Source organism: Staurois parvus, unplaced genomic scaffold (assembly GCF_062004578.1).
Source record: "Staurois parvus isolate SC_StPar_1 unplaced genomic scaffold, SC_StPar_1.0 ptg000430l, whole genome shotgun sequence".
Taxonomy (NCBI): Eukaryota; Metazoa; Chordata; class Amphibia; order Anura; family Ranidae; genus Staurois; species Staurois parvus.
This window is the reverse complement of record NW_028318226.1, coordinates 981069-1001160: the sequence shown is the minus strand read 5'-3', so window position 1 is coordinate 1001160 and position 20092 is coordinate 981069. Positions and strand designations below refer to the sequence as shown.

Genomic DNA, 20092 nt, shown 5'->3' with positions numbered 1-20092 from the left:
ACGCTCACCATCCAACCTGATGGAGCTTGAGAGGTACTGCAAAGAAGAATGGGAGAAATTGCCAAAAAATAGGTGTGCCAAGCTTGTAGCATCATACTCAAATGACGAGTCTGTAATTGGTGCTAAAGGTGCTTCAACAAAGTATTGCGTAAAGGCTGTGAATACTTAGGTACATGTGGTTTTTTCCATTTATTTTTAATAAATTGCAAAGATTTCAAAACTAACTTCTTTCACGTTGTCATTATGGGGTATTGTTTGTAGAATGTTGAGGAAAAAAAATGAATTTCATTTCATTTCGTGTTCTGGGACAAAGGTATCAGTTGACCACCCCCTCCTCCTTAATAAACTACTCTCCCTTGGATCAGAGACACCGCTCTCTCCTGGTTCTCCTCTTACCTATCCCGATGCTCCTTCAGCGTTTCCTACAACGGTGCCACCTCCCCTTCCCTCCCCCTCTCTGTTGGGGTCCCCCAGGGCTCTCTCCTTGGACCCCTTCTCTTCTCCATCTACACCTCCTCCCTTGGCAAACTCATGCACTCCCACGGCTTCAACTACCACCTCTACGCTGAAGACACTCAAATTTACCTCTCCACCCCTCACCTCACCCCCACATTCTCCGCCCGCATCACTCACCTCCTAAACGACATCTCTGACTGGATGTCGTTCCATTTCCTCAAGCTTAACCTCTCCAAAACCGAGCTTCTCGTCTTTCCCCCTCCCCGCGCCCTCTCCCCCCCATCCTATCCATCACTACCAACAACACCACCATCAATCCCGCCCCGCGAGCCAAAGTCCTTGGCGTCATTCTGAACTCAAACCTTTCCTTCCAACCTCATGTCATATCACTTACAAACACATGCAGGCTCCACCTTCGCAACATCGCCAAGATACGCACCTACCTTACCCCAGACACCACTAAACTACTCGTACACTCCCTGATTATCTCACGCCTCAACTACTGCAACTCCCTCCTCACCGGCCTACCCCAGTGCAAGCTCTCCCCGCTTCAGACCATCCTGAACTCAGCGGCCAGACTCATCCACCTCACCAGCCGCTCCACCTCTGCCACCCCCCTCTGCCTATCCCTCCACTGGCTCCCTATTGCCCAATGCATCAAATTCAAACTACTCACTCTGACCTACAAAGCCATTCACAACACTGCCCCTAACTACCTCACCAACCTGATTCCCAGGTACAACCCTACCCGTACCCTTCGCTCTTCACAGGACCTCCTTCTATCTTGCTCCCTGGTCTCCTCCTCCCACGCACGACTGCAAGACTTCTCCAGGTCCTCCCCATCCTCTGGAACTCACTACCAAAATCCATTAGACTGTCACCTTCCCTTCTCACCTTCAGGCGCTCCCTGAAAACCCACCTCTTCAGGGAAGCCTACCCCACCCTCCCCTAACAGCCGTTCTCCTTCATTCCCCCTACCACTCCATCCCCCACAGCCACTTCCTCCTGTACCACTACCCCCTCCCTCCTAGATTGTAAACTCGAAAAAGTAGGGCCCTCTAACCCCTCGTGTGCTGTTTGTTGTTGCTGTACTGTTTCATGTATTGTCCCGCCCTCTATTGTACAGCGCTGAGCAAACCCTTTGGCGCTATATAAACTCGATGTAATAATAAATAATAATAATCAGTAGCCCCAGGCATGACAGCAGGCTCCTCAGGCAGGAAATCTCCAGCAAGGACTGTCAGGCTGAGAAGGTAGCTGGAGGCAGAGAGGGACAGAGCCCTCAGGTGGTTGCTGAAGGATCAGATTACATCTTCAGCTGTCAGCCTGTCTTCCCCCATGTGCTGAATTACTGTCTGGGCAGAGCTCCCTCCTGATTTTATATGCGATGGGAGCTGGGGGGACAGGGGGACGGGGGCAAAGCCTGCCAAAAATAGAGACCCATAAGATACAGTTAACCTCTACCCTCTCAGTCGGGTAGCAGCTGCTAACTAGCATTTCAACCTGCTTACATCCTGTCATCAAGGCTGGAAGTGCTGAAAAATCCAAAATCTTACAGTTGTCATTTAGAACTAGAAGTAAGTGAAAATCTTCAGGTGAAGCCCCCTGTTCTTGTGACCACCTGTATCCAAATAATTCAGTGTAATGGTTGCTCTCAATCTTTAAACACTGATTATATACAGTGCTGTGAAAAAGTATTTGCCCCCTTCCTGATTACTTCTTTAATTATTTTTTTTTGCATATTTATCACATATTTGTAATTTAGATCATCAAACAAATTTTAATATTACGCAAAGATAACCCATGTAAATACAAAATGCAATTGTTAAATGATTTTATTTATAAAGATTGTAAGCTCCAAGGAGCAGGGCCCTCCTATCCCTCTTGTATTGAACTGTATTGTTGCTGTATTGTCTCCCGTTATATTGTAAAGCACTGAGCAAACTGTTGCCACTATATAAATCCTGTATAATAATAATAATAAATATGAACTAAAAGGAAATTTCCATTCACTGTAGAGTTTTATTCTGACAGCATGTTGTGTATCTGGGACAAATAGTGAAGGGAAATCTCCCTAGCAAGACATAGTAGCAACAGCAAACTGATGGTTTTTAATCCCCTCCTGCCTGCTCCAGAGTTCCTTTAAACAGTTTGGAAATCCCAGGGGTGGAAAGGATCGGCAATCATGTGACCACTGTCACATGGAAGCTAGTTCCACTGGCTACTGATCTTGAGCCCAGACCAAGAGCTCTCCTGGACATCCCAGTCTTTATGCCAGGAACATGCAGTGAGTGCGCTCAGCACATAAACATTGGTCTCCCACGCATACAGTGCCTTGAAAAATGATTCATAGCCCTTGAAATTATGCACATTTTGTCATGTTAGAACCAAAAATGTAAATGTATTTTTCTGGGATTTTATGTGATAGACCAGCACAAAGTGGCACATAATTGTGAAGTTGAAGGAAAATGATGAATGGTTTTCAAACTTTTTTACGAATAAATATCTGAAAAGTGTGGCATGCATTTTTATTCAGCCCCCTTTACTCTGATAACCCTAACTAAAATCTAGTTAAACCAATTGCCTTCAGAAGTCACCTAATTAGGAAATAGTAGTATATTCTGTGAAGCCCTCAGAGGTTTGTTAGAGAAAATTAGTGAGCAAACCGTATCATGAAGGCCAAAGAACACACCAGACAGGTCAGGGATAAAGTTATAGAGAAGTTTAAAGCAGGGCTAGGTTATAAAAAAAAATATCCCAAGCTTTGATTATCTCACAAAACTCTGTTCAATCCATCATCCAAAAATTGAAAGAGTATGGCCCAACTGCAAACCTACCAAGACATGGCCATCCACCTAAACTGACAGGCCGGGCAAGGAGACCATTAATCAGAAAAGCAGCCAAGAGGCCCATAGTAACTCTAGAGGAGCTGCAGAGATCCACAGCTCAGGTGGGAGAGTCTGTCCACAGGACCACTATTAGTTGTGCACTCCACAAATCTGGCCTTTATGGAGGAGTGGAAAGAAGAAACCCATTGTTGAAAGAAAGCCATAAGGAGTCCCATTTGCAGTTTGTGAGAAGCTATGTGGGGGACACAGCAAACGTGAAAGAAGGTGCTGTGGTCAGATGAGACCAAAATTAACTTTTTGGCCTAAAAGCAAAAATGCTATGTGTGACAGAAAACTAACACTGCACATCACCCTGAACACACCATCCCCACCATGAATCATGGTGGTGGCAGCATCATATTGTGGGGTTGCTTTTCTTCAGCAGGGACAGGGAAGATGGTCAGATGGGTGGAGCCAAATACAGGGCAATCTTATAAGAAAACCTGTTAGAGACTGCAAAAGACTTTAGACTGGGGTGGAGGTTCACCTTCCAGCAGGACAATGACCTGAAACATCCAGCCAGAGCTACAATGAAATGATTTAGATCAAAGCATGTTCATGTGTTAGAATGGCCCAAAGTCCAGACCTAAATCCAACTAAGAATCTGTGGCAAGACTTGAAAATTGCTGTTCACAGATGCTCTCCATTCAATCTGACAGAGCTTGAGCTATTTTGCAAAGAAGAATGGGCAAAAATGTCCCTCTCTAGATGTGCAAAGTTGCTAGAGACAAAAAGACTTGCAGCTGTAATTGCGGCGAAAGGTGGTTCTACAAGGTATTGACTCAGGGGAGCTGAATACAAATGCACGCCACACTTTTCACATATTTATTCGTAAAAGTTTTGAAAACCATTTATCATTTTCCTTCCACTACATAATTATGTGCCACTGTATATACAGCTTGTGGGTGTTAAAGCCCACCCTTTTGCTGCTGCACATATTTGTTGGGCAGTTGTAAAGGGGATAATCATTACCTACTCTTTCCAAAAGCAAAATATTCTTTGGCTGGTCTTAAATGTAAGATACATTTTATAGGGTGTGAGAACGCGATTAAAATGGTAGTGCATTGAGGCCATAGCTACTTTCTGAATTTTTCTTTTTAAAGGCTTTCTTCTTTCCATTTTTATTAAAAGAAAGTTCAAAAAATAAAATTGATCAGTTTCCCTTGCAGGGGTTTTCAGCATTTATCTTCCATCCAAAGAACAAACACCATTAGGCCTCCTGGCCTTTAGTCTGGTCCTACAGAACACTCTGTACCTCTCCCAAAAGCTTGGTTCATACAATTGGCAGCCCCTTGCTGCTCTGGCTCCCATCTGTACTCCTGTTTGCCTGGGTGACAGCACACACCTTCACAATTAGTGTGTCGGTTATGCCTAAAACCAGAACCCAGGTTTGAAGATTTCATCCCACCCAAGTCTCTAAACAATCTCCAGACTCTCGACTCTCCAGGTCCCGAACCAGGTTTTACCGACCATTGAGGAAACTGAAAAACCACTTTCCTCTATGTGAGACAATCACACTGGAGCCCCTCAAACTGCCCAAATGAGGATTCTAGGTGATCCCAAACCCTTTTTACACAGTGGCAGGGCACAGCACTGTCACAAGGGTTAAAAGATTGGTGCTTTAGCCTCCACTAATGATTTAACCTTAGAGCCTGCTTTCTCCTGAGCCACCCTTACTGCAATACACCATTTAAAAAAAATATGGTTGCTTACATTTTCAATATTCGCTAAAACTCCATTTCAATGCCTATGGGATTTCTTTATAAATGTTTTCACATAACTTTGACCAAGGCGACACATGCTTTTCCAATTGAATTCAATTAGAAAAATGTGTAAATCTTGGGTGAAAATATTTGATAGCCCTCCCCCCATTGGTACAGGGCCTAAGGCTTTCCATACACTATAAAATTTTCTTAGGTTTATCTTCAACTATGTAGTGCAAGGGCCTGTCTAATTGGATACAATTGAAAGTGTTGTTTAGGTTTGACCTCATATTATATGGTTTTTGGTAAATCTAAAGCAAAATTCTCAAGAAAATTGTATAATGTATGGCCAGCCTTAATCAGAGTTATTTCATAGATTCTATTGTGCCTAGTAATTCAGTCTTTTATTAAAATTAATGTCAAAATATTCAGAGACGTTGTAGAGGTCTATAGCAGAATTCACAGTGTTCACTAGGATTAATGGCATCTGCACATGAATTAAAAATATGTAAGAAGATTCTCTGTACTGAGGTGACGCATGTCCTTCCTTAGATATCAATAGTACACGCTGTCTTTGGAAATGTTGAATGCGTCACTGCACAGGCACAGATGCTAGATAGACCGTAAAGGAAAGATTGCGCAAGTGATCATCAACCAACACAAGAAGGAGGCGGACAGACCAATTTTATTGACACTTTTTATTGACTGTCAGATAGGAGAGCATTACTACATGACTTTATAAGCTTGTATACACATGTACCTGGATCTGAGTCGCAGAATATAAATAACTGACTTACTGAAACTAAACACTACATGTTAACGCAGCCTTCCCAATAACACCTATGTAGAAACTTCCTGTAACCTGTTACATTAGTAAGACACAAGCAGGTGTGTGTGTTTAAATGGAGTCTCTTATCTATTTAATTTAATTTTTTTTAGAATGTGAATATCTCGATGTTAATATGAAAACGTGTTAATGTTTTGCAAGCCTTGTTTCTAATTGCAGATTTTGTTTAGAGCAGCCATATACAGTATGTGCACGATATACACATGCTATGCTTCCAGTTTACTAGCACAGCTCCTTCCATTTCAATGCAAGCCTATTGACACCTATAATAATTGGCTTTCACTGGAAATAGGTGTGATATTAAACCTTTTTTCGATCAGGCTAAATACAGCTAGTAAAACACACGTTTTTTTTTTCTTTAATCAGAGTTTTTTTTATAATATAATGTGGTAAGCAATGATGCTGATTGTACTGCTTGACAGCCGCTAAAGCAACCAAGTGCAAATAACAAAGAAAATATGGCACACCAAGGATGTAAAATGGGAAAAACAACACAAACAAAACATTCATGTAAAAAAAAAAAGATACTTAAGACACAAAAACTTGGTGGCACTTTTTTAAGCAGTGAGTGCGACAATCATTACATTTTCACTGCAGGAGAATCTTCCTTGTACACGTGTTTTAAATTTGATGGAATGATTAACTCCCTGTGAATATTTGGTAACTCTCACATTCACTTGCTGATAAATATGTCCCTTCATGTAGAACTTTTCTTCCTTTCAGTTTTTGATTATGGGGAAAGGTAAAGACCCTGTTAGGTTTTTATTGCTATCTTTGGTCTGCTTAAAACTTCTTCTCATGTCCTGTCCTGATGGCCATTGTGTTTGAGACAAGAACCAAGTCACTACGCCTTTCAAAAATGAGTTGGCTGTTAGTCATTGTTGGTTTCTTTTTGCTGCCTGTGGTCTACTTTAAACATCTTCTCATGCCCTGTCCTGGTGACCACTGTATTTGGGACAATGACCAAGGCACTACACTTTAATTAAAGACTAGTTGGTTGTTAGTCATTCTTGGTTTCTTATTGTTGTCTGTGTCTTTGTACAGAAGATTTCATGTCATTTCTTTTCCTGTTGACCATGGTTACAGAGACTGGACATGAGGGAAAATTTCTCCAAGGAAGACAGCAACAGCAATGAGAACCTGAAGGAGGTTCTAACTCTTGGTATAGTTTAGATAAAAAATTAGCTCCCTGTGCTGGCTGTCTGACATGGTTATGAGTGATAAATGTAATGGTTAGAGAATAACAATACATGCAATAACAAAAGTCCGTCATACAATGAAATATAACAAAATCACAAATAAGATGCAAAAGAACAGTGATGTGCAGCAACCAACTGCAATTGGATTAGCGCAGTCAGGTCAATGAATGATAAAATCTGATTTGCTGCTTTCAGTTTTAGCCATTGTACTTTGCCTTATTAGATAAAGGTAAGCAGGATGCTGGAATCTGACTTGTAGCCATGGGCAGTAATATTTTTTTGGATACTACACCTTATGGAAGACTTATGAAATAAAAAAAAATAAACTGTGGTGTTTTTTTTCACAGCAACCGGTTAATTTCTCCCATCCATGTGCCATGCAGTATGGAAGAATAGAAGTTAGACTCTGACTGCCATTGGGTAACACCTATACAGTTTGTGTACAATCAGTCTAGCGCTGCACAGAAAAAGGTAAAAAAAAAACCTTCAAAGGCAGTATATGATACAATAACAAATAAAAACAAAAAACCTTGAACTTGGTATTAAAAAGACAAACGATAACTGATTTTGCCAGCTGAGTGGCTCAGATAGTTGCAAAACGGTATAATAAACCTATGTAGTAGACAACTGAAAATCATGGTGATTACCGATTGTTTAAAATTGCCGTAATGATAGGGCGCCCCTTATTACCATGTCTAAAAGAAGAACTATATGTGTTTACTATAGCAACCAATCATTTTCACCTAGTCATTCCTCCAGGACACAATAGAAATCTGGTTGCCTTCAATGACACAGAAAGCACTTTTTTCAGGCATTCATTAACAAGGCAGATGTCCACACTAGCAATGGTTTCTATACAACTGTCCACATAGCTAACAAATTGGCCGATGTACCTTTTACCGGGTCATATTTGAGAACACATAGTTAAACTGCATCCAAGATAAAATAAACTATTTAATACTTCATGTATGTGTTTAGGAAGTTTGGGAGCTACATGGGGTGGTTGAAAACCACCAAAGACCTAATGATGTAGGAGAGTTCTACCAAGTATGGTCTATCTAGAAATAATTTCCTCTAAGGAGTATGAGCCGAATTCTCCCTACTTGTATTTAGTTCACCGGTTAAGGTTTAAGAGATGAGCAAGGCTCCTCTGACTGACATTGCTGTGGGCACTCTGAGTAAGCAAGGACCACCTGAGGATTTCAGACCTGCCATGTTAAAATGGTATTACTCGGTATAGATTTTTACTTATGGACATATCGGTGGACAACTCCTAGTTATAAAGACCATATAACGCTTAAAGGTCATACTATAAAAGTATTATCAAAAAAGATAAAGGTTAGTACAAAATAAATTTGTTTCTAAATATCAGAAAAACAAAATTAAACGTAAAATATTTACGTTACTGACTGCCCATTTTTCACTCCAGTTATCAGTAATTAAATATACTATATAGAATCTCCACCATGTAGAATTATAAATCACCACCATGCAGTGTTAGACTCGCCACCAAATGACAAGATGGCTGTACTGCTGCCCTAGATACATCAGGATTAAAACATTTCTCAAAGCAAACATATATAGGGCTTACCAAAAAACATTTCCATACAGTAAGAAAACTGTGCAATGAAAGGTGACTCTGTATTTAAACTATAAAAAGGTACACTGAACTACATTGATCCTTCACTTTCCATTGACTCTCATTTCAATATACAACCTCCTTCTAACCACCTACTGGCGGTAATGTCCTTTCATTGTCAAGGGATGGTGGTCACTCTAACATTCCTGTCCAATCAATGCTAAAGAACTTCACATTTTTTAGTTTTACTCCATATGCATTGTGTTGCTAGTACACAGGGAAAATTTGGCTGGGTACAATGGATAAGCATGCACTGTCCACAAACAAGCTGTAAATGCTAGGCCAAGCTCATTCCTTAATATACTTCATTGTTTCAATGTATTGCTTGTAAGCATTTGTTCCCATCTGAATGATGTTACATATGCATGTAGAAATGTGAATTAACAAAAATGTTATGCTGGCTAAAGCTGGCCATACACTAGTAGATTTTCAAATTAATGTTCATACATACATTTTCATTGGTACATTAGATGACTTAACAAATGTTATTCAAAAGTACTTCAAACTGTAATTCGTTTTTAACATCTAATTTTGGAATGAATGTATTTTTCCGAATGAAATCCATATTTTCTGTTGGAAACTTGTTAGTTCAGTAAAAATTTTCCATCCCCCTCCTTTGAATTTTCTCATCACTGCTGTTGTAAAACAAACATTGAATTTGATCCCACTAATGATTCAAAAATCAAATGAACATTCCTGAAATTAAACGTTTTGAATGAAATTTTTCTACTGTATGGCCAGCTTTAGTTATTGCATTTAGTGTGTAAATAGCCATAGCCATCATTATTTCCTGCTTGCCAACAATGATTCAATGTAATAAACTTGCTGTAAAATGGGAGCTGCCATATTAAGCCCCCTGATGCCCAATTAGAGGCCTGTGGAGGCCCTTTGGAACTTATTGTGTTCCAAAGGGCTCCTAAAGATACTAGTCTGTATTTTATGGCTTACTCAGGCCAGTAAAGTTCAAATATACGTTTTACTGGTTTCTAGTAGCTACATTATTTGCTATATTTCTTTCACATCGTATTATTATTCTGTGATGTCCATTTTTTTTTTTTTTTTTTTTTTTTTTTATGGGGACTATAAGAAGCACACATTTGAAAGCATATCAATGTAAAGGGGCAGTAATAGCAGTGATCTTAAAGTGGCTGTAAACCTCAGACATGAACAATGAACTAAGCATATCTCTCCATAGTGTGTACTTATGTTAATTAAGAGCACAAAATGTCATTTCTGTCTGCTGCTTTGTTCCTCTGCTATCAGCATGAGTCACTTCTGACAAGTTTTCCTGACACCAAGAGAAAAATGACAATGGGGAGGGATTCAGCAGATTGACAGCCTCAGCTCTGTTCCTGTGTGCTCTGTAAAAGGGGGCGTGTCTCTTCCCTCCAGTCAGCTCTCAGAGCTCTCCTCACTGAGCTCTACAGTGTGTAATTTCAGCTCTCCACCCCATTTTCTGAAGCTCAGACAAGCTTTATAAATTAAGCACTTTGAACGGCTGTAAGGATACTGCAAATATACAAGTACAACTTATATATATATGAAGATTTTTTTCATCTCCGTGTATAACCTGAGGCCAGTCACTTCACTGGCTATATGTAAGGGTTTACAACCACTTTAAGCAATCTCATGTAATGTGACTTTAGTCTGTCTGTCTGACTGTCTCCTGTAGCAGGTCCTTTGTCTCTGGCTATCTCCTTTTGCATTCTTCAGTCTCTGACAGCTTTCTCAACATTACATTAACTGAATATTATATATGTGGCCGTCTGGTAATGCCAGAACACTTGAGGTCCCTTTCATCAAGGAAGTTGGCCACCAACAGTCTACACAGGGTAGTGGCACATAGGCCATCCCATAATTTATAAGAAGTAGAGGAAAGATCTGGTTTCAGTTATTATGTCAGTAAAATGTGGTATATTACAAAATGCTTAAAAAAAGGTTTCTTCCAGTATATTACCTACTGTAACACTCCGAACGTCACATTCTTTGTCAGGTCTATTATCTTATACGTTCTGTCTACAGGGGTGAAGGTACACCTTTTTCTTTCAAAATTGGAACATACCGAACTTAAACAAGTATAACAGGAAAACGTTTAGTTCCTCTTTCTGTGCTCTGCTCTTTGTTCTTCTTTTTATATAGACAGATTGCCTAACCGTACAATGACCTGACGAGCTAATTAGACACGTGCAGTCTCTAACCATCTCCTGTAGCATGTCCATAGCCTCTGACAGCTTTCTTAACTTTACATTAATGTAAAACTTCACCCAAAAGGGGAAGTTCCACTTGTTTGTATCCTCCCCCCACCACTGCCACATTTGGCACTTTTTGGGGGAGGCAGTGGGTACCTGGTGTTGACAGGTACCTGCTCCCACTTCCAGTCAGATGCACCGCGGTTATCTGAGCCAGAAGTTCAGCCCCCATCCTTCCCCAGTAGCCTTCATAAACAAATCACAGGTCCCAGATAACTGCGGGACCATTCACAAAGCATAGCGCACTTTGCACATATGCGGTAGGAGACGGGCTGTGAAGCCGCTAGGCTTCACTGCCGGTTTCCTTTACCAAAGATGCCAGCGCTTGCACCCAAAGTTAATTGAAGAATGGGCTCATGGGAGGACATCGCTGGATCCCTAGAAAGGTATGTAACCTTAAGAAGCTACAGTATTTGTAACTGCTGACTTTTTGGGGGGGGAGCCTGGAGCGCCTCTTTAACTGAATAATATGTGCAGCTGTATGGTGATGTTAAGGGCTGCACTTGGTGGTTGACCACAACTGGATTAAAGTGCAGCTCCATGTTTATTTTCACCTTTAAATAGTTTATTTGGGTCAGGCTGGCCCGAAAACGTTATTTCCTTTACTATTAGATCAGCATAAGCTATATATGGTATACAGCGGTGTGTTTCAGCAGTGGTATGGAGACTTCCCATCTGCTGCCAGAAGAAAGTCGGGGTGAGCACTATTTTTACATTCATAGAAAGCCTTGATTGGCAGAGGTGGGAAGCCAGACAGATGATATCATGGTCTCCACCTCAGCCAAGCAGAGAATGCCTTGTATTCCATAAAATACAAGGCTTCCTGAGAATGGCTATGCAGCGCTCAGCTCAGCTTCTTTTTGGTCTGAGAATGGGACATATATATACTGTTTATACAGTGCTGACAGTGGCAACATCAGTTAACAATTAGTTGTTCCAGAGAATATCCGATTGCCTCGTGGGGGATCATGAAGGAATGTTTCCCCCGCTGGAGCAAATTGGATCATGCTTTATTGGTTTTTTATTGGGTCTGGATAAACTGTGGGTATATGATTGTGTATATGGAGGTTTTCTTTTTTTTCTATTGGTTTAACTTCATAGACTTGCCCAAACTATTTAAGGTGAAAATAAACAGAGTTAGGTTTTAAGCAGCCTACATAGGGTGGTCAATGGACTTTAGTAATATATTTCAGGTTCAAATCAGGGCTGTAGAATGTATGAGAATTTTATTGGCATTGAATATTTGCCTTTGAAGCACATTCTTATCCTGTAAAGACATTCAGTTCCTGCTTACTGATATTTACAGTACATAAATATCCACAGATATATATTGGGGTACCAGATGCTGCTTAAGAGTTTGCCAACTAAATGCGGTCAAATGTTCTTGTTTGCTGCAGCCAATCAAGTTCTGTTAAATAAACAACCTCCCTCCCCGACCTCCATTCTGGAGCTTTATCTCTGTGTGTACCTTCTCCCCTGAATACTGTTGCGGCTCTACAGAAAATTCTGATGCTTCTGGGTATGGGGGGGATGGGGGACACATACCATGTGCTCTTACAACACAGTGCTTTATTCCTGCTATGCTAGCTGGCCAAAAACCATGCAATCTGATTGTACAATCTGCTTTATATCTACCATCCAACCTTAATGGATACAAATAGTACAACATTTTAAGGTAGGGCTTCCCACTCAGTAATGGGAGATTTAGCAAAGATTAGAGACTGAATAGTGTAAAAGCCAGCTACCTAAACCAAGCTTTACAAAGAGGAAACGGGGGCTCACTAAATGCACACTATAGAACTGAAGGATCCCTGCGTAGCAATGCATACTTACATTTTCAGCATGCGATATGAGTCAAATATTACAATAATTAAGCAAAATATGTGCTCAATGAAAACGCACTATAAATGAGGGGGAATCACCTAAATGTGAATATTGTAAGCTGATCAGAGTTCAGCTTTAACATTTGTATTTCAGTTTACAAAATGTACAACACTGAAAAGTAAATCCTAATGGATTAGTACAATTTTCTAATTAAAAAAAGCCTGATAAATATAAAGCTGTATTAATCCCAAACTTTATTATATTGCAGTTTGCCAATAGCTGCTTTAGTTTTTTTTTTAATGCATTTTTTTCCCTTTATTTTCACCTAGTAATCCTGCCAGTAAGTCTGTTTTTTTCAGCTTCCTTTAACAGACCAAGCTGTGCATCAGAATTAACAGTTAAAGTGTTACTAAACCCACAACAGTAAAATCAGTCTGTATATGGAGTAAAGCATGCTTGTTATATTCACTGTGGAAACCTAAGGGGTTAAACATCTACATTGTGTAAAAAAGGCTGTTTGATCCTGTCTTCTCTGATCCTCCCCTTCTTTTGCTGTCCCCAATCTGACTGCCATAGTTAGAGCAGCAGTGGCAAGTCTGTACCTGGTCTGTATGGTGTGTATTGCTAGAGAGGGTGCATGTGTTCGGCACAGGGCCAATCAGCACTGTCCAAACAGAGGGTCAAGGGTTAAGCAGCCTCGTAGGACAGTCAGAGGAGAATGAAAACTCCTAGTACAAGATTAACCAGTGCTCAGCTGGACACTGATGGAAGCCACAAGACTGCTGTATACTGCAGATGAGAAAAAGTATTTAGCAGTTTATATTTACTACAATAACTGCATTTCCATGTTTTGTGTACTGTGGAAGACTGGATATAGTGAATGCAGGGTCCTGGGTTTAGCAACACTTTATGGTTGAGACAATCACTGTCAGAGGGGCTTACAATGGTCAGCTTTTATTTATGCACAACCTTTACCCAAAAAGAAAAAATGTTGCTGTAACTGCTTAAAAGTGTTAGCTGGAGTTTGCTTTAGCTTTAGATGGACGTTATGAACAAATTAAAGCCAATCACCACATTTAAGGTAAACTGCAATATATTACATTTTACTTTGAGTTTAATACTGCTTTAAATACTCAGTGAAGTGCTGTGTATTTTGTTGGTGTTTAGTCTTTTAGAGTTTAAAAGCAAAGCGACCACCATCACTTTTTGTGACTTCAATCTACTGGGACTGAGGTTGAAGCAAATATCAGCACAACATATAAATTATTTGAACTGCCCAGCAGCACTATGTGTTCCTTTGTTATGCTCTGTACAGATCATTAAATGTCTCACGTAAAAATGTAGTAATAAAAAAACAAAAAAAAAACAAATTACGAAAATTAGTTTTTCTGTCTGTGCAATCACAGTTGACCCAGTGAAGGCTAGTACATATGCCAAGAGTTGACTCATGACCCAAATGATAAATTTGCAAATATAAGGCCAGATTCACACTGTTACAGTTTGCAGATGCACACAAGTTACTATGCGTTGAGTTAAGACAGCCCACTTATTTTAAATGGGTAGTAAACATACTACCTAAGTCTAAAATGTGACTGTAATCTTTAAACGTTGCAAGATAAACGGGAGATCAACGGTGCATGTGTGGAAAAATGTCTCTGCTCTCACCATGCCACCAATTGAAATATCATTAGGTTATGATAAGCTTTGGAAAAATGGCTGATCTTGTGTCTCTGTATATGTACAATTTTTTAAATTGGCTTAATATTAATGAATAATGATGCACAGTATCTAGACATGAGCAATATCAAGTCAGCAGTCATTAATGCAGTAAGACTAATGCTTTCGGCTTGGGCTACTAAACCTACATCCCTCAGCACAGTGATTTTTGCATGGTGTCTGATGACCTCTTCTTGTCCAAACATTGTAGAAGCCGTGTTTCCGATTAGATGAAAAACATGTTTAAAGTGCCCCTATCTTTTTGTAATTCACAATATCGCACAGGAGATGCTAGGCACTGTTTGTTTTTCATCAAGCACTGATTTTAATCACTTGCCCTCCAGAAAATTTACCTCCCTTCCTGACCAGGCCATTTGTTGCTATACATTAGCGTTGCGCTACATTAACTGACAATTGCGCTGCCATGCAACACTGTACACAGATGAAATTTATATAATTTTTTTCACACAAACAGAGCTTTCTTTGATGGTATTTGATCACCACAGGATCATTTATTGTTTGTGCTATAAACAACAAAAGACCAAAAATGTTGAGAAAAAAAAACTATTTTTTTTACTTTTTTTTTACAGACCTATCCAAAAAAAATCTTCATAGATTTAGGGCAAAATATATTCTGCTACATGCCTTTGGTAGAAAAAAAAATCCCAATAGGTGCATACTAATTGGTTTGCGTTAAAGTTATAGCATCTTCAAATGACAGTATATATACTTGAATTTTTTTTATACTGGTATTGGCAGTGATCAGCGACTCATAGCGGGACTGTGATAGTACAGCGGGCATTTTGACACTCGCTAACTGACACTGACATCACCAGTGACACAAATACAGTGACCAGTGCTAATAAAATGCACAAACACTGTACTAATGACACTGGCAGAAAGGGGTTAACATCTGGGGCAATCAAATGGTTAACTCTGTGCCTAACCTATATGTAATGTGTGCAATATGTGCTGTTTTACTTTACAGGGAGACCAAAACCAGCACATCCCCATTGTCGGTAGAGAGATCTGTGTTATTTACCAACACAAATCTCTCTCCTGTCACTTGTTCCAATGACCGGCGGTTCCTGCCACGAATCAGTGGCCAGGGCTTGCTGATCGGCATGTAAAGGAGCCAATGATAGCATTGGTAGGCGGGCGCATGTGCCTCCTACCCAGAAAAGCAGAAATATATATATATGTGTGTGATTCTGTGCAGCCTGCCCACAATGTAGCAGTAAATCTACAGTGCCAAGTCAGCAAGTGGTCTATTCTGTAGATGCATGTATATGGCATTGCTAAAAATTAAAGTTGTAGTAGAGTTAGTTTTTGCAATTCTACACATTCTAGAAAGCAGAAGAAAACAAAAAAATGATGAGGAGAAGGGGTGATATGAAACTTGTACGTTTTCTGGTTGTAGTTTTACAGAACATCGGTTCTGGCAAAACTATATTCACAACATACACTTTTAGTGCTGCCATTGCAATGTAAAAAGATCCAAGATTTATTATATAGACTGGGTTTATGTAGGTCACATATTTAAGTTTTGAGACATGAGTAGAAGTGTAAATCATAGTCTACCTTAACATTTATGGCATTTTGTTATTTCTTTTGTTTTTATGAACTCCATCAAGCACCCTTATGTTTTAACATGTTTACTGCCTTGTCAATTTCCAAAAAAGTGCCAAAGCTTGCATTTGCCTTACTAATAAGTGTTTAAAACCTAGTTGTAAATACAGTGATAGCACCAACGTTTGTAAAAGAACTGAGCTGGAGACAAATTTTCCAATCTCAATTAAAGTCTACTGCTAATCAAGTTATTGAAGGCATTTTACAGACAAACCTAAACTCCAAAGATTTGAGACATGCAATTCTGCATATCATATTGTATAATAATTGTGTCTCTGGGATGCTGTTAAATGTGGGTTTACCTAGTTCAGAATTCTTCACTATGCCAAAATGATATAAGGAGGCCATGGAAAATGTGTGGACTAGCACCTCCTCTAAAACTGGGCTCAAGTGTGATTGCACGTACAGGATCTACAATAAGCACCTCTGCAAGCACCAAATGTCCAGGGTTTTGAAGCAGAAAACAGACTCCATATTCGATAGAATTACATGATACTGTGTAAGAAAGAAGATACTGAATATGGAATGTACTGAGGTCAGGCTGTCACCTGAGCACAAATGGGGCAGATTTTGCTGGCCAGCAACAAACTCCATTTGCCTTTCCTTGAGAAAATAAACATAACGGACAGAAATAAATAGACTGAGTATATATACCCCCTTAGGCTGCCAAGTCAAACCAACCACTCTCATATAGTCTGCGCCATCTCCACTGGCAGCGAAAGAGTTAACGTCTACTGCACGCTAAGAGGAAACAGAAGCAGTTCTGGGCTGTTAACAAATTTGGAGATCATTTTACTTCTTTGCCTATCAAAAAACATCCATGGATGCTATGAAGACATTTACAATGGAGTGGCTTAAAGTATAACTCTCCTTTTCTGGAATATATAGTATGGTAAGGAGGACAGTGAAGTCATCAACTTTCTGAATAGTACCCTTTGCATATTCTGTCGTATGCCTGGAAAAGACTCATACATTACAAACTGCTTTCATCAGGAACTGCAAACTTTGAAGGGAAGTGAAGCTGTTTATAGAAAGGTCTCGTGGAAATTGTAATCCACGTATATACAGGTTCCCTGGCAATAAAATACACTATATGCCAAAGGTATCTGGGCACCTGTCTATCCAGAGTCCTTCTCCTAAACTGGAGTAATAAAATGAAGTGGGTCCTTGCTTTGCTGATGGACTCTACTCTTTAGGAAAGCTTTCCACAAGTTAGAATATTAATTGGAAATACTTCTACAAACATGAATGTTAGTGAGGTCATGTTCTGATATATAGTGATCAGACCTAGTTTGCTTTGAGCATTCCAAATGGTCCCGCTCTGGTTCAGTTGGAGAGCGGTCAAGGCTCTGCAGAGGTCAGAGAAGTTCTCTTTCTCTGTTTTAGAAAAATATTTGGGCAGTTCTAGCAGAACAGAAACTTGATGAACTCACATGAAAAGGGGCATAATAAGAGAAGCCTTTAATTATATACCTGTTTCTGGTGTATTTATCAGCATTCAAATAATCTTTCAAGAATCTGTTTACAGATAATAGAACAAGAAAGGTAATACAAATTGATCAAACATTGATAATTTCATTACCTTATAATACAGAATTTATCTAAATGATGTGAGCTTTAAGAAAACTATTACATAATTGAATTTGACAGAAAACAGACTATTGAAAAATTGTATATAACATAAGCCCAGATCTGCTTCTTTACTACTCCTGTGCAGTTGTTTTTAAAGGATCGAATACAGTCCAGCATACAGAAGCTCGTGACATGAACTCAGAGCATGGCCTGAGGAGGTGGGCGTGATGGGGGTGGTCCTGGAGGCATTCGTGATGGTGGAGGACCTGGAGGGGGCTGTCGTTGTGGTGGAGGCTGCTTTGGTGCTTGGCTGGGTGGAGGACTTGGAGGTTGACTTGGAGGATTGTTTGGTGTTGCAGCTTTAGGCGGTGGTTTATAGATAGTTTGGGTTCCATCAGCCTTAACCCTGGTAAAATTAATGCAACGGCCCTGAAACAAGCAGAAGAGATAAATGACAAATCCAGATATATAAAAAAAGTCAAAAAGGCAAATCAAAGGACCGTTCCGCACAAAATACTTTAATTTTGCATAGAGTAGAGCAGCTTTGGAGAAGAGCCTTGTTTGATTCTAACGCACAGTTTTGCAATGTTGCTGATTTATGTGGAATCTCCATAAATTACTTAGGAGAACACACTATGGGGCAGGTTACACCACAATGTACTTGTACTTTTAAACCACAGTGTACTTGTGCATGCATAGTATGGTACCATGTGTTTCCACAACACAAACGTGTGATCTCAGTCTAAAGGGACTTTAGTGATAGTTATATCTGGCAGTATCATGCAACATGTTTACGGTCTCTAAATGTTTTGTAGTATGTCATCAATTTCCAACCACTCCTATATAAGTTTCAATTCTCTAGCCACCTTCTGCAATATATCTACAGTCCTTGCCAGTTTTCTGTAACAGTATAGACTCTGAATATTTTGTGCAGCCTTTTGTTGATTTGAGGGGCTGTACTTGAGGCTTACTATATAGAGTAACTTGACTACCACTGGTATAAAAGAAACAAGATACTGTTCAAAGCACGAATGTTCAGAAACAACTATTCAACCTAAAATTATTTGCACAGCAAACAATACTAGCAAAGGATGATTTATTGTATTCCTTCGCTTATAAATATTCTCATAAACAACGTTCACTGTACTTTCTTCAAACCTCAATGAAATTTTCTGAAAGATTAGATACATATTGCCAGTAAAAATGTAAAATGTAGAAGTATTAGAAGGTCTCCTAATTACAGGATTAGTCTGCCATATCATCCTCCATGGCCTTTCTGCTGATAAAATGTGCCAGAGTCCAGCTACTCTGAGCTGGGTGTAAGAGACAATTTGCCTGCTCATGTCAAGGCCTATTAGCTGCACTTCATGTCCCTTGAAGCCCTTTAAAATATTCTGGTGCTTTGGTCTGGGTAGCACTGAGAATAATGATTGTAACCACCAGATACAAGATTTAACCATTGTAATGCTTCTATTTTGAAAATGAATAAAACATACAGGCACAACTGATCAATACATTACTTAATGTTTAACTGCCACTGAATTTTCTATTAAAACTGATACCAATACTGGGATGCAGGTACCAAAAATGGGTGTTTTGGCAAAATGATAATTATAGACATACAGTTGTGCTCAAAAGTTTGCATACCCGTGGAGAATTGGTAATTGTATGTACCATTTTTAAAGAAAATATCAGTGAGCAGGCAAAACACATTTCTTTTTATTTCTTATGGGATTCATATTCAACTGTAGGTCATAACAGAATGGCATAATCATAAGACAAAACACGACAAAAAGTAAACAAGTGAAATGACCCTGTTCAAAAGTCTGCATACCCTTAGCTCTTAATACTGTGTATTGCCCCCTTTAGCATAAGTGATAGCGTGCAGTCTTTTGTAATCGTCCATGAGACCCTGATTTCTTGCAGGTGGTATAGCTGACTATTCATCTTGGCAAAATGCCTCCAGGTCATGCAAAGTCTTTGGTTATCTCCTCACGTTTGAGATCTCCCCAGATTGATTTTAAGGTCAGGAGACTGATGGACACTCCATAAACTTCACCTTTTTTGCTGTAACCACTGGAGGGTCAACTTGGCCATGTACTTAGGGTCATTGTTGTGGAGGAAAGTCCAAAAGCGTCCCATGTGCAGCTTTCATGTACAGTAGAAGAATGCAAATTGTCAGTATTTTCTGATAATGTGCTGAATTCAACTTGACATCAATTTTCACAAGCTTTCCCATGCCTTTAGATCCCCCCCCCCCCCCCCAAACATCAGTGAGCCACCACCACGCTTCGCAGTAGCGATGACATTCTTGTTGCTATAGACCTGGTTAACCCCACTCCAAACATAGCACTTATGGTTGTGATCACA

The 20092-nt window shown here is 39.7% G+C and overlaps 1 protein-coding gene across 1 annotated transcript in view; it reads right to left on the bottom strand.

The window, feature by feature from the left end:
- Positions 1 to 5730: 5730 nt before the first annotated feature.
- The window catches only part of ANTXRL (ANTXR like), a 244058-nt gene continuing 229696 nt past the window's right edge, over positions 5731 to 20092 (bottom strand). Inside the window, exon 18 of the mRNA XM_089687558.1 lies at positions 5731 to 18151. Coding sequence (XP_089543684.1) covers positions 17921 to 18151 — 231 coding nt within the window. The 3' untranslated portion in view covers positions 5731 to 17920. The remainder of the gene's footprint in view (positions 18152 to 20092) is intronic.